General features: G+C 38.9%; 1 protein-coding gene across 4 annotated transcripts in view; it reads right to left on the bottom strand.

Moving 5' to 3' along the window:
• Nucleotides 1-847: 847 nt before the first annotated feature.
• The window catches only part of GOSR1 (golgi SNAP receptor complex member 1), a 39,501-nt gene continuing 24,221 nt past the window's right edge, over nucleotides 848-16,127 (bottom strand). For all 4 annotated transcript variants that reach the window (XM_070395048.1, XM_070395046.1, XM_070395047.1 and 1 more), the window contains 3 exons: nucleotides 13,055-13,084; nucleotides 8,124-8,206; nucleotides 848-5,013 (listed from right to left, as the gene is read on the bottom strand). In XM_070395048.1, the coding sequence (XP_070251149.1) occupies nucleotides 4,889-5,013; nucleotides 8,124-8,206; nucleotides 13,055-13,084 (238 nt within the window). In that variant the 3' untranslated portion in view covers nucleotides 848-4,888. The remainder of the gene's footprint in view (nucleotides 5,014-8,123; nucleotides 8,207-13,054; nucleotides 13,085-16,127) is intronic.

Genomic DNA, 16,127 nt, shown 5'->3' on the forward strand with positions numbered 1-16,127 from the left:
AAGAGCCCTCGGGGTTCAAAATCTTGCTTTACTGTTCACTCTGATTTTGAGCAAATTAGTTAATCCTTCTGGGCTTGTTTCCTGTAAAACAAGAAGGCTGCCTCGCTATGTGGGGTTGGATTTTACGCATGCCTAAGTGGAGGTGTGCACGTACAGAACTGGGCAGCCATAAAAAGAACCCCACTTTAGAGGCCCTGGGAGTGGGTGGAAGGGAAAAGCTGGGGTGGGTGAGAAGGGAAGCTCAGTGTGGTCAGATAAAAAGGATGAAGAGGGGGATGGAAAGTCACTGCTAATGGGCAGAGGGTTTCACTCTGGGGTGATGAGAATGTCCTGAGTTAGATAGTGGTGCTGGTTGCACAACTAACATACTAAAACCTATCAGTACATTTTAAAAGGGCGAATTTTATGGTATGTGAATTATATCTCAATTATACTGTTACTTAAAAAAAAAAAAGACCCAGAAAACATAACATTTGGAGAGGTAATGAGAAATGGGGAATTTTCAAATTCTCTGGTGGGGTGGAGAATCAAGTTCTGATCTATAGGATAAGAAGTCATTATTTAGGGAGGGTGGAAACATTTTTCTTGTTAAATTTTAAATTTTCCATTCCCAACCTATGTTCTGAAGTTTCATTTTGATAAGAGAATTCCCCTTCACTTCCTGGGCTAAATCATTAGTGGAACATTCCTATGATGATCTGGAATAATCGGTGATGGAATTTCAGTACCTGTAATGCTGCACCCTGGGTTTCAGGGCATCGAGAGAAATACCAAAACCAAAGATTTCATAATCACTGCCCCAAACTGCCTTGATGGTACTATCCCAATACAAACAACCATAGACACAACCATTTAGATTTCTAGTTTATTATTAAATTACATAGCAAAGCTTCTTCTATACAGTCAGAAAATGCACATTTAGATGAGAACAAAAATTAAATACAAATACAATTAAACTGGTTCCAAGAAGCCATTTTAAAAGCAAAAAAATTAGAAAGTGCATTTGGAATAGATTTTTAAAAATCTGTATTGGCATTTTTCAAGAGTAAACATCTTCCATCATGGTAAAGTGTGATTGGAATCGATTTCCCTCCCTAAGAGCTAATAGGATGGCAATAAATGCAAATACTTTGATACTAAAGTGAGACCTTCTGTATAAAGAAAATGAGAAAGACATGGCTCAGCTTCTTATCCAATTAACATCCTTAAGAATCACTTGTTCCTCATTTTCCTTTCCCCTATGAGAAGGATTCGCAGATTTATAAAGGAGTAACAAGATTAGGTTATAAAGTCCATGATGTAAAGCTCTGCATCTTTTTGGAGACCAGCTAAATAACCCCTAACCCAAAAGGAGAATGGAACGCAATCATTTTAATTTTCTGAGTAGAATCCATTTGTTCTTTAGTTACATTTGCCACAAAATCTAGTGCAACACTAGACATGGCCACTTAGACTCATCAGCTTAATGTTGCAAGTTAGAGAACTCAATTTCCAAGAAATCAATCTGATTGGTGATCAAACATAAGGTATTAGAAACCAAAGGCTAGTCCAGTTTTTTAAAGTCCTTTCACCAAGTTGAGATTATTAACAGTGAAACAGAAAGTTAACGGTGGGAATGCAAGTCCAAGGTGCCTCAATTATTTAGAGGCCAAAAGGCTCAATAGGTACATTTCTCTATTCAGGTTTACTTAGCATCCAATAGGAAAGAACTAAAGTAAAGATATTTGATTCTAGGTACAAAAAGTCTCATGATGTCTCCCCTCCCGTCACCCGTCTCATCTCAGGATTTCACTCCCCTGCCTGATCTGATTCCGGGCAGTGTGGGAAACGGCATTCTCTGTAAAGCGAATTTTGGTAGAAAGGAGAGAGGAACAGTGGAGAAGGAAAGCCCTTTTCTAACAGGAGACAAATAAAGGGTGACCAATGCAGGTTACAGGGAATCCTTCAGCATCTAAAAGTAATAATAATAGAGACACCAGGACAGACACTAAAGCACTTGGACATTTGGGCTTTTACTTCAGTAAGAGATTTTTTAACTTTTACTGAAGTTACCAGCACACATTAAAACAGTCTCAGAAGTGTATGTTTTGGAATTTTCTGCCTTTATGTTGCCATGGTTTTTCATACTTTCTAGTGAAATGGAAAGTTTTGAGTGGTTACAAAAAAGATCCCCAAAGGAAAGATCATCATATAAGACAATAAATAGCTGAGGGAGACTGCTCCCTCTAAGAGGCAACATTTGGAACTAGAAATAGAAAAGTCCTTCTGCTCTGACTTTCTCTAAGAGTGGCCTACTGTTGGCTCCTGGGCCTACCAACAGGTCTGTAAGAATGGCAAAAAAGGAGAAAAACCAAGATGGTAAAAAAAAAAGCTAAGTGGCATGAAACTGAGAGTTCTTAAACCAGCTACCCTGGGCTCCATGTTGAGCCTCTACTTGTCAATGGCACACTTCTTTTTCTTGCTCCAGGCCTCCTAAAGCAGTGGTCGCCAACCTTTTGGACATCATGGTTGGCGACCGCTGTCCTAAAGGACTCGCAGAGGAAGGATGGGCCCTGTCCTTGCTACCTCTCTACGTTTGGCCCCGGACACCTCACTGTGGGCTACAGCACTGGGAGGTTGGTCAGACCTATCTGACTGCAACATCTACACCACGCTTTCTCAACTTCCTGGGAAGAACTAGTTTATCTTTGTAAAGAAAAGACCCAACACAATGCTCTTACTTCGTTTAAGCAGAACCTCAATGGAAAGGCTCATCAGTGGCAGCGAGCTAGATTAGCGCAGGTTCTCGTTTTCCTGTCACACAATCAGCTTCGATGAATGCACCAAATAATCAGACCAGTAAAAAAGACTGGTAGGATAATTAAATAAATAATTTTATTTATGAAACTTCAGATTTTATAAATGCCAACTATATAGCAACCAAAGTCCCATAAATTCTAGCTGAGGTACAACCACCAATCAAGGCCCTTTGAAAAAATCAAAGATAATAAAGTGTCAGGGGAGAAAAGCATTGTTCTCCCAACAGAGAATTTAATAAATGACCTTCCCTGACCCTGGAAGGTTCGCATTGGGAAAACTTAAACTATCTTGTAAGGGCATCCCCAATCAACTACTGATCAATCAACCCATATTTAGAAAAATAAACCCCATAGTTAAAAAAATATCAAATGCCTTTCATACCCAGAATATAACAAAACTCTGACACCAGAATGAAAAACCTCTCAGTCTCTGTATCAGACCATGGATTAGTCGGCCCATCAGCCTGTACATCAAGTTCATCAGAATGACACACACCATCGACACTTTATGATGTAGTTAGGAACTGCATGCTAATACCCTTTCATTTCTGGTGGCACAGTCTGAAGCCAATACTGTAAATACCATAATCAATTCCAATGGTGAAAACCAGCCTCCTCCTTGGTGAGAATGTAGATGTTGGAAGTCTTCAAACTATTTGTGGTAGTTCAGTTAGACAAAGTAATGAATTTACAGAAACTCAGAAATGGTTAAACCTAAGAATTCTGGTGGATGGTTTAAGATTTTGTCACTCTGCGGATGAGAGAGGTCAGGGGCAGATAGAGATTCTGTCACATGTATATCCAACAGTGACGCCGTTCTCTGGATGTTTGGAAAAGCTTAAGATTTGGAATAAAGAGATTTTCACAGAACACAGAATTCTTGTTATATCGGGTGGTAGTTCTTAAAACTTTTGCTCAAAAACGTGGAGCATTTACAAATGGAATTATCTGAATGGTGACTCCTTGATCAATGTCTTTTTACACGTGGCTTGTTCAGTAGATGTCACTGAAAACTGAGCAGTCCCCTCACTCAGTCATCAGTGTTCATCCTGACATGAGGAATAGTTGGGGGCATTGACAGACACTGGCTATTAGCTTCTTTTGTCCTGGCAGAACGAAGATTTCATTTTCTTCTAGTAGCAAATATTAACCCAAATGGAAGAAATTAAAAGTCAAAACAATAATTGGCTCCTTAAAAAAAGCTTGTCATTCTTGATGCTTTTCCAGCAATACAGTTAAGCCCAATGTGCACACGAGTAAAAAAAAGAACATCCCCGCCGAATGGCTCAGTTGGAGCGTTGTCTGTGTATCAAAAGAGGTTGCGGGTTTGATTCCTGGTCAGGGCACATATGGGAGGCAACCAATCGATATCTGTCTGTCTGTCTGTTTCTCTCTCTCTCTTCCCCCCTCCCCCTTCCTCATTCTCAAAAAAATTAAAATTAAAAAAAATCAATAAAAACATATCCTTGGATGAGAATTACAAAAAAGAAAAATGTTTTGCAGTGTTTATCATTTAAGACAACCTCAACTCTGTTGAAGTTGGCTTGTCAGCATCTCAAAGAATCTGTGAAAAATGGAATTTTCCTTGAATACCAAAAGAGTTGGGGACACAGAGTAGAAGTTTATAGCACAGACTTAAAAATGACTTGTGACTTTTCATCATGAGTGTAAAATAAAAGGACAAGAACTATTTTTATTCACAACCCAATCCGTCAGCTAAAAGGAAAGCAGTCTTTGGAGAGAGAGAGACCTGGTTTTCTGAAGAGTCCAGCTGTGAGACCTAGCTTGCCATCAGCCTCCGACACTATCACTGAAGCGCAGACTCTCTTTCTGACTCGTTTACTTACCCCCTGGGGAGACAAAAGCAACGGAAAACTTTTCCTTTTTTAAAAACTACAAACAGAAGGAAGTGTGTTAGAAAAACTGTGGCTTCAGCTCAACCTGACCACGTCAGAGTCCAGCACTGAGCCCTGAAGGAATCCTGCTGGTCAGGCTAATTATCAGGGCAGTCCATTTCTCCTTCCCACTTTTCCTTATTCCAGATCAGGGCCTGAAAGCGGTAGTTGTCAAGAGTCCCTGGAGGCGTCTCATCAATGGAAAGCGTACAGCAGCAATAGGATGGTACAGACACCAACAACACCACCCAGGATGAGTGAGTCTCGCCGCTTCCTAAGGTTGATTCGCTGGATCAGGCTGTTCACAGCAGGAAAACGATCTTTGGGAAATCTTTATTAAGGTCATATTTGGAAGCCTCTTTAGTGAAAAGTCACAGAAATCACAAAAACAGAGATCAGTAGAGTTCAGAAACAGTAAGTAATGGGAAGAGAATCACACTGAGGGAGTTGCGGCTTTTAACAAACACACAAACTGGAAATGCTCAGGGCCCAAACAAATTCCAGTCTCCTAGTACACGGCAGTACACAAATAAGAATAAAAAAATTAATAGAGAGAGGGGGAGAAGAAAATAATAATGACAACTACATGTATTAAGGGATTACTGCCAGGCTTCAGGTCAAGTTGGTCAGAAACAGAGGAACCCCACTGGGCATGGAGGCAAATGTACAGGCAGCTCCCACCACCACCCCCATTCCATCCCACCATTCCTTCTCTCTCCCTCCCGCCTCCTACACACAAACACACACACCCTCTCTCCGTCCCTTTCTATTCCTTCTCTACGGTGACTAAAAAGTTTTGCAGAGGATTTGAAGTGTGCCCTTCCTCTCCCCACAGGGTGGTAAGTTCCCCTGGATTTGGGCAATTGGTGGGAACTAACTCTAGGATCTGCATAATCAGGCACTGTTATTAAAATTTTATAATTTACTTTGTATCAGTAGGTAGGACATGGTAGGAAAGTGGGTTCAATTGCTCTAGTTGTTCAATTTCCAGAACATATAAAAAGAAAAGAAATTTTCAATCATAGAGGTTTTATAGCATTTACAAATGTATTTTTCTTAGTATTTTAAAATATCTTCACACTCTTGTTTATATGTTATACAAATTACAGCCTATACTGTTTTGCATTTCTGGCAAATGCAAAAGGTGCGGGTGCATCTTTTGTTAGTAGAGGTATTACCTCAAGGTCAGGAAAACCACTACCAAGATCACCTAGGACACTAGAGAGGGGAGAGGGAACAATCTCTACTCCGGGTGAATCCTCACCGCATTCTCCTGTAACAAAACGACTCCCAGCAAAAACTATATTTGTATACTTAAATGTCCCACATAGTGTATGATCAGGACCATGTTTTCTTCTAATCTTAAATTTCCCTGTGCATCTAGAATAGAGGTTTATATACTACAGGCATTAATGTTTTATGTTGTTTTTTTAGAGAGATGAAAGGAGGGCTGGAAGGAGGGGGGCAGAGACGGACGGGGGGAGAGGGAGAGAGAGAGAGAGAGAGAGAAACATCAATTGGTTTACCTTTTTTATGTGCCCCAACTGGGGACAGAACCTGCAACCTAGGTATGTGCCCTGACTGGGACTCGAACCTGCAACCTTTCAGTGTATTGGACAATGCTCCAACCAAATGAACCATACTGGCCAGGGCTTAATGCGTTTTTCTAATTAAATAATGAAGAAAGAACAATCTGCAGAAATAATTCTTAAAATGTAGATGGGCAGGAAGCATGAAGTAACAGGCAAAAACTTTTATAAGGTACAAGTCTAATTTAGAGCAAATGCTTAATCAATCTTTCCTTGCTTGGTAAAAACAGGATCAATAATCTCCTTTGAAAAAGTATCGAAATGTTGGAATTAGGCAACCCTGTCTATAGTGGACATCTTTCTGTCCAGTTTACCTTTAGGGACCCTTCCCCCTCTCCCCTTGTATAATAATTAAACAGTTCAGTCCGTGTGATAGGATGGAGCTGACCTTGTCCGCTAGCACCAGGTGTACACACAACCTCAGGATGGGCCAGGAAGAACACTCCCTCCCAGGGCTAGTGACAGGTTACAAATAGGCGGGGACTCAGGCTGGGGGAACCACGGTCCTCTCGGGACATTGTCCACAGTGGTCAGAAAAGACACCCGTTTCCATGGGGATTTTGAACCGGCAGGAGGTGACTCTTACAGTCATCTCTATCACCCTGAGGGGAGAACCTGCCTGAACATGAGGGTAACACACAGGAAAATAGAAATAACAGATGGAGTAGGTAGGGGGAACAGAGGGAGGAAAGGCAGATTCTTGATAATAAAATCTGAGGCCCTGAATCCAGCCATGCCATAAGCCAAATTCCACCCCTGAATTTCACACATATATGAATAAATTAATTCCCTCCTCTTCCCCCTTAAGTCAGCCTTAATTTGGTTTCCGTTACTACCTCTCTCTGGAGTCCTGACTCATACCCATTTTATTTGTTTTATTAACACACATCCTTTGGAATGATTGTAATTTGTGATAATGATAAAATGAGATAACGTATAGAACAGTATTCTGTAAAATGTATAGCTCTATATAAAATATGATTTGGGATGTGTGGTTTTAGAACAAAATTCACAAAACACTGGAAAACATCAATACACTTCAGAATGTTATGTTCCCTAGGCAACTAAGGTATCAAATTAAAAGTGACTTTGAATTATCCAAGATGAGAAGATAGTAAACTTTTGAAAATTATATCGGTCCTTTCCCCTAGTAACTGGGGAAGGAAACTTTATCCCTTGATAGGCTTGATTTCTTAGAGAGTAAATAAAATGTTTCAGAAGTAGCAGGCTTATCAGTTTCCCCACTGGGTTTCTCAGAGATAACAGTAACACTAATTTAACTTCGGAAACTAAAGAATTAAAAAGGTAGAGGTCACTACAAACAAGCAGTGAATCTACCCTAGAGTTCAGCTTGTACGTAAGTAACAGTGAAAATATTCTATAAGCAGTTACAACTCATCCATGCATGTCTGTCTCCTTCTTTCCCCTTCTAAGCATCTGCCACTGACTATTTATTCTCCAAGCTGAAAAAGAAAAAGCTTGTAACTTATGTTTAGGTAAGAGTAGTGTATACTGTGGAGTTCTAAAATGGATATGAGAACTTTTGAAAACTAAAATTTTGTGAACTGAAAATTCACATTTATAATTTTTTTCTCAATCTAATGATCATAAACCTCTGGCGTGCCATATTTTAGAAATGGCGTACTTTCTGTGCAATATGCAAAAGTGCACTGAACAATATGCACTTTCACGAAACAGGAGTGAAGGGGACATTCATATTATGTCATTAGTGACGGTCTCTGCTGCTACTGATGATGGCAACTTGCTGGGGTGTGAGAGGAAAGCACATTCAGACTTCCCCCCTATAAGACCCACAGATTTCAAAGTTTCAAAAAGGATACTGGCCAAAGTGTTCATTTTGCTCTGAATTGACTTCAACATTCCTCTCTGTGAAGTCATATTTTCTTTTGTTGCCATAGCAATGCTGCAAGGGAGAAAACAAAAGAAGCGATTTAAATTGGCATTTAAGATTATCCTATTTGGGTCTATCATACCCTTAAAAGTGAACAGAAAACTAAGGCGAACAATATCATCTTGAAAAGCACTGGGCAGGGCCCAGCCAGTGCGGCTCAGTGGTTGAGTGTTGACTTATGAACCAAGAGGTCATGGTTTGATTCCCAGTCAGGGCGCATGCCCGGGTTGTGGCTCGATCCCCAGTGTGAGGCATGCAGGAGGCAGCTACTCAATGATTCCCTCTCACCATTGGTGTTTCTATCTCTCCCTCTCTGAGATCAATAAAAATATATTAAAAGGAAAAAAGAAAAAGAAAAGCACTGGGCTGGAAAATAAAAGATCACTTCCCAAGTCACCTTCCTACTGACCATTTTTAAATGACCACTACATCACCACTGCTATCCTCTGGGATCTTCTTGGGCAAGGAAGTGAGCCATTTCCTGTGTTTTTCCCCCACAAAGTAATAAATAACGTAAGACAGTAACAGACAAATCAAATATTACAAGAGCTTCTTAAAATGGTTGTAAAAAGGGCCAGTTACAATGTCCTTAATCAGGAAAACCTGTTGAGGGGGAAGTAGGCAATTACAATCATAAAAATAGAACCCAAAGTGTAACATATCACAAAACATTTATACAACCCAACCTCAATTTATGAAAAGATTATGTTCGACAAGTCTACTTGAGAACCAATCCAAGCAGATTGTATGACACACATGCAACATAATGCTGGATCTCTAAGCCAGGTGATAAAGGTCATTAAACAACTGAGAGAAGGAAAAAAGTCATTGTAGAGTACAGTTTCTTCCATGTGATTACTTTGACGTCGTTTAAAAAAGAATCTTAATATCTTTTTGCTATCACTGCCCCAAGATTATTAACTTTCAACAGTCTTATCTCCTTGCACATTAAAATCCTATAGGGCAGGTCAGCATCCATTTTCATATGCAACACACAGGGGAGTGTTTTAGATACTGACATTATAAAAAGCAATAGGAAATAATATCACGCATTTGAGTAATTCTGAAAATATGTGAAACATTAACGACAATAACAACAAAGCCTGTTGTTTCTGAAGAGATTCTGGGAAGATGGTGATCAGACCTCATCCCTGACCTCATCTCTGGCCCAATTACCACCCTGGGGGAATAAAAGAACAAAGGCAGACGTGTGGGGGAAGGTCCATCTGAGGTCCAAAGTTCTCTTGAGCTCTCCAAGGGAAGAAAGCCAGGGGGGCTACACTCTCCCGAGTGAAGGAAGAACCAGGGAACTCATGGCAGGGAAGACTAGATTGTTCCTTCAGCCTGAGCAGAGAACTAGGTTTCACTGCATTCTGAAGGGCCCAGACAATGGAAGGATTAGGGCTGCAGCAATGGACTGAACCGCCCCAGTCCCTGCAGCTGGAAAAGGACTGGCACGTACAACCAGAGGCCCATAAGCAGGGAGCTCACAGTCTTCCAGCTAATGTGGTGCCACTGCCAGGAGGAAACACTGCTGGGCCATCTACCACCACCTGATATGTCACTGCTTTAGGGTCTCTAATAGCCGGATGTATCAGGGAGCTGACTGAACACATGTTTGGATAGGCAAGACCTAGTATTCTATTGAAGGAAAATGCTGGAGAGAGTACTCTAAGCAAATGACAAATGAATCAAAACTGAAATTTTAAGATTTGAGAAGGCAAAGAAGGAATAAAAGTGTGTAAGAAGATATATAAACAGATATCTGTTGAAGCATTATTTGGAATAGTAAAAGACAAAACAAGAAATTTGGAACCAACACAGGAATGGTTTAGTAGATTATGGTATAACCATATTAAGAAATAATATTTGGTTATTAAAAAGAATGAGTTTGCCAAAACCGGTCTGGCTCAGTGGATAGAGCGTCGGCCTACGGACTGAAAGGTCCCAGGTTCGATTCCGGTTAAGGGCATGTACCTGGGTTGCAGGCACATCCCCAGTAGGAGGTGTGCAGGAGGCAGCTGATCGATGTTTCTCTCTCATCGATGTTTCTAACTCTCTATCTCTCTCCCTTCCTCTCTGTAAAAAATCAATAAAAAAAAGAAAAAAAAGAATGAGTTTATAATATTTCTATTAACCTGGAGGGATGTTTATGATACACTAAATGGTTAAAGTAAGCTACAGAATGTGTACAAGTATGAGCCTTTTTTTTTTTTTTTACTATATATTTTTATTGATTTCAGAGAGGAAGGAAGAGGGAGAGAGAGACAGAAACATCCATGATGAGAGAGAATCATGGATCGGCTGCCTCCTGCAAGTCCCCCACTGGGGATTGAGCCCACAACCCGGGCATGTGCCCCTTGACCAGAACCGAACCACACCCTTCAGTTAGCAGGCAGATGCTCTATCCACAGAGCCAAACTGGCCAGGGCCTTTTTTTTTTTTTTTTTTTAAAGAAACAAAACATTTTTGTGTGTATTTGTATGAAAGTAAGAAAGGTATTGGATACATAACCATCAGTTAATACAAGTTACTTTAGGGGGAAGGAATGGAGGGGCACTACTAGGAGATGAACCTTGTACATTTATAGAATTGTTTAAATGTTACCATTAGAACATTGCACTTTTATAACATGTAAATATCGAATAAAGAAAATTAGAGGAATTCCACGAGTGATCAAGAAATGTTAGTAACATTACCAGCACCAAAGCTACTGTTATTCACCTCAGTACCACTAGGACCTTTTCTCCAGAAAAGCTCAAGAATTAAGGGAACCAGGTACATCTGAAGACAGAAGTATGGAATAGGGCTAAGAATGGAAATTTGTACAGAGTTGTCAGAACCCTAAATTACCTTCCCAAACTATGCACTCAGATAACTGCCCCCAGTGTAGTAGAAGACCTGACCTAGGAGGAAACCTGGGGACACGGACACTTGAAGTTCCCTGCGAAACCGCCAGCTCCCTTCCTGACTACCCACTGTGAGGCTCCCACTCAACGAGTCCCCCCGCCACACACACAGAATGAGCTTCCAATCACTGGATTGGGGCCTCACTCTTAAAAGAGCCAAGAATCACTAGACATTGGAGGAAAGCTTCTAACATAAAAGGCAGAGATCTAAATAAACAACCAGCAAACAGAAAAGTGAGTCTGAGGAAATAAGAGACAATAAAGGAAGCTCAGGAAACTTAAAATCAAATTATACTGAATGTCTTCAGAGAGATAAAAGAAGATTACCCATCCATGAAACATGTAAACATATAAATATATGTGTATGTATGTATCCATCCCTTAGGAAAGCTCATGTAAATTAAAAAAAAGAAAAGGAAATAAATATGCACACTAAGCTCATCATGGTGAGTTTAAAAACAAATAAAAACACAGGGGAAAAGGAATGGTCCCAAAAGCTTTCTGAGAAAACAGCTTATCACATACAAAGGATTAGAAATTTTAATTGGCATTGGACTTAAAAAGCAATACTGGAAACAATGCCTTAAAAATTTCAAAATGATCTCCAATCTAGAATTCTATTCCTTATCTAAATTATGAACCAGAATATGGGTAGAATAAAGACTTTTTAGATGTGGGTGCGGGAAGTCCAAAAAACTTACCTCCTGCTCTTTCTCAGGAAGCTACTAAAGAACATGGTCCCGCATAGTGAGGGAACAAACTAAGAAGGTGGAAGACACTAAATCCAAGAAAAAGTTGATCTGATAAAGATTAGTTTAGGATAATGATAAAAAGGACATCCCAGTATCAAAATAGTATGAACAGGCTCAGAGAATAATCAGTCAAAAGATGAGAAGAGAAAGGCCCTGGCCAGGTGGCTCAGTTGGTTGGAGCATCATCCCATACACCGAAAGGCTGTGGGGGTTCGTATCCCTAGACAGGGTACGTATGGGAGCAACTGATCTCTCTCTCAAAATCAGTAAAAACATATCCTCAGGTGAGGATTAAAAAAGAATTAGAGCAGACGGAAGCAGGCAATTAGAACATACTGAATTTTAGATAAAAAAAAAAAGAGCACAAAAAGAGTCAAACTAATAATAATGTCATTATTTCTTATTCATAATTTTTCAGTTTAAATGTGCTCTATGACAGCATATGGTACATTTAAATGTGGCTGTTTTAAAATGAATTTACTTTACAAAGTATTTAAAAATTGATATTATGTATGATCTTGTATAAAGAATTAAGAACTGGGCTGAGTAATCTGACACCAATCTTTGAATCATATATGTCTCTGTTTTTTAAAACTGGGACTATCACTGACTCCTGTGCACTCTGACTCAGAAGTAGATAGAGAAGATTAAAAAATAATTTCTGCAAAGTACTTTGTATTCCTTGGAGAATGGATATTATCAACATACATTATGTTATTGTCTTGTTGAATATGCATGATTTCCAGTACCACACAAAGTATATCTAGACATACTTTCCCATCTCGTAACATCATTTGGAGTGAAGCTGAGTGGAATCTAGGCTGTTATTTCAAGGGTCAAATACTAAGAGGCAAACATAAGCTCCAAATAATATATAATGCTTTTAAAATGATAAATCATTGATGTGCTTACTGGAACTTCAACTTTCTTACCTGTTTTGTGAACTACTCAGACACTAGAGAATAAAGAGTGAGGCTAAAAAAATAGTATAAATTAATCAGAAAAATCAACCTAGCTAAAAGAGCCTGGGCATCACATGTCTCTTACAAGGGAAAGATACAATATGAAAATACACTACAATCTAATTAAATTCACACCTTTAAGGAGGATGAATTAACTTGAGTTACAAGGTTAACCACATCTGTTCATTTGTGTGCAAACAAAAAAAACACACAATAAAGTAAAAAAAGTATTCCTACCTTATTGTCTCTTCTATCAGACGATCTGAGCTGTAACAAAAAATTCAAATTCTAGAATTATTAAAAGCACATTTAAAACTTGTATTTAATTTTTCTACATTTTCTAGGTATGTTAACTTTCCAACCATTTATTAAACAAAATACCCAGACTTTTGGAAGCATCTGAAGAATATTCTGAACTCTAAAATAAATTTAATTTACATATATGTAAATATCTACTAAAGATAATTTTCATCTTACTTTTATTTGTTGGCTTAAATCTATTTCTTCCACAGAGAAACTTGAAATCAGAACAGTTTTAATGTGAGCATAAATAAATGAAACGTCTTTAATTTAGATAGATCAAAGTTGTCACTACTGTCTATTCTAAGCTTAAGAATTACAACCAACTTGTTGAGACAGGATAGGTAAATACAGTTCTGATGCCAATAAGTAATAATTATTTACACCTTAAAGTTCCTTCCTTTCTTGGGAAACTAAACCAAATCTCAGTTTATCATACTTTAGAATCTGAATAAAGAAACAAAGTGCTCCTTCAATCTGTAAATGTTCGCCTTTATGAATCACACACTGCAAAGAAAGAAACCCTCCCAAAAAGCCATTTTAGGGAGGAATTTACAGGTAGCTAAATTTGGTAAAGGGGCAGCTTTACAACAGAAAGTAGGAAAATAACTCCAGATATCTGTATCCATTTGGCATAATGCATGATACACAGTAGGCATGCAAATAAATACTTGCATATTTTTTTCTAAATACTTCTTTCCAAAAGAATTTCTAAACAAAATAAAACAAAAACTAAGCCAGAGATATGGACAACAGATTGGTGGTTACCAGAGGAGAGGAGTTGGGGTGAGGTGAAATGGCTAATGGGGGTCAAATATATGGAGATGGATGGGAACCAGACTTTGATGGAGAGCAAGCTATAGTATATACAGATATTAAATTATAATAATGCCGAAACCGGTTTGGCTCAGTGGATAGAGTGTCGGCCTGCGGACTATATTTTTCCAATTAATTCCCTTTGCTTCTCTGTCAAAGATCAGCTGACTTTGTGTGGGTCCATTTCTGGGCTCTCTATTCTGTCCACTGATCTATTTGTGTCTTCTTTCAACAATGCCACACTGTCTTGATTACATACAACATAGAAGGAATAGGAAATCAAGTCTAAGTAGGGAAGAAGTTTTTGTTTCTTTTTTTTCCCCCTCTGCAAAGTTTTTTAACCAAACATTTTTGGTGCAAATCAATTTTTTTAATGTCAACAAATTTGTTCAACTATAGCAGAAAGCTTACGAAAGAATATGGGGCAATCACAGTTGTCATTTGTTGTTCTTTAGATAAATGGTAAAGAAATTATTAAAATCCTTAAAAACTACCTGAATCATAAAGAATCTATGAAACATTAAGAATTCTCTAATTTGTTTCTGAAACTTCTTAAAAAATAACTTGTATATCAATAGAAGCTAATCTGCTTACAGAAATAAAAATGGAACTATATTTTTCATTATATGTATGTTTCTTTCACATACTTGTAACTCAGAAAACCATTTTTTAATTAATCATAGATACTCAATATTATCAATCATGACATTCATGAAACTATAAAGAATAACATAATTACTCTTATGCCTTAGAATCTGAGTTTCAATACAGGTTCAAGCACTTGGCTGCAGGAACTTGCCTCATAGAGTTGTCCTGAGGCTCAAAAGAGATAATGTTAACAAAAGTATCTTGTAAACTGTATAAGCCTACGGATATATGGTTGACATAGATTAAAGCACTTTTATGTCTCAGTCTCTCTTGCTCTGCAATCCTCTTTTCCGATTCTCAAAATAAATTGCTTATATTTCGAAGTCCAGCTCAAAAGTTACATCCTTTGTCAAGCCTTCCCCATCCCATCTGCACATCTAGGCAGAACGAATTCCTCTTTATAATATTATGTTTTCATGGCTCTTTGCTCTTCATCAACTCATTTAAGAACATAACAAGCATTTAAAATATGTCAGACATTGTAATATGTGCTGGAGGAAAATTTAGCAAAATTTAAGTTTTTACACTATCTCATTTAATGCTTTTTATATAGTATTTCACTGGATATCATAATTATGTTTATTATTTCTCTAACCAGAATGAATTCCCATGGGGTAGAGACTGAGTCTGATTCATCTTTGATTCCCTAGAGTCTAGTACAATACCTAGCACACAGGAGACACTCAAATACTTAATAAATGAATCAATATATGAGGCACTTGTTGGAATGATAAAACAGCAATCAGGGTTAACACTGAAATAATCCTTATAAATTTCAATAGGATATATATAGTAGTGCCCACTTACCCATGGTTTCACCTTCTGCAGTTTTAGTTACCCATGGTCTGAAAATATTACATGGAAAATTCCAGAAATACACAATTCATAAGTTGCATGCTGAGTAGCATGATGAAATCTTACATCGTTCCACTCTGTCCCACCTGGGATGTGAATTATCCCTTTGTCCAGTGTATCCACCCAGGATATGCTACCCACCTGTTAATCTCTCAGTAGCCATTTCCGTTATCAGATCAACTGTCATGGTATCGCAGTGCTAGTGTTCAAGGAACCCTTATTTTACTTAACAATGGCCCCAAAGTTCAATAGTAGTAATGCTGGCAATTTGGATATGCCAAAGAGAAGGTGTGAAGTGCTTTAAGAGAAAATGCAGAGGAGAATCGAAGATGGCGGCATAGGTAAACACCGGAGATTGCCGCCGTAAACAACCACTTCAAAAATACAACTAAAAGTCGGAACGGACATCAACCAGAACCACAGGAAGGCTGGCTGAGGAGAGACTCTTCAACTAGAAGCAAAAACAACAGCATTCCGACGCTCAGAGGAGGCGTAGTGTGGAAAATTTAAAGGTACGGTGGTGCGGTGGTGCCCACGAAAAGCGGGCTGGCGGCTGAGGGCGTGGTTGTCGTTTTCAATCAGGAGTGAGTCTCAGACTCTGGGCTACAGATCCGGGCAAGTCTCTAGGGACCCAGACTCAAACGGGAGAAGCGGGGCTGTCTGGCTACGGCCCCTCCAAGGTTTGCAGCGG

This window comes from Myotis yumanensis, unplaced genomic scaffold (assembly GCF_028538775.1).
Source record: "Myotis yumanensis isolate MYYU_CA2020_CCGP unplaced genomic scaffold, mMyoYum1.0.hap1 SCAF_16, whole genome shotgun sequence".
Classification (NCBI taxonomy): Eukaryota; Metazoa; Chordata; class Mammalia; order Chiroptera; family Vespertilionidae; genus Myotis; species Myotis yumanensis.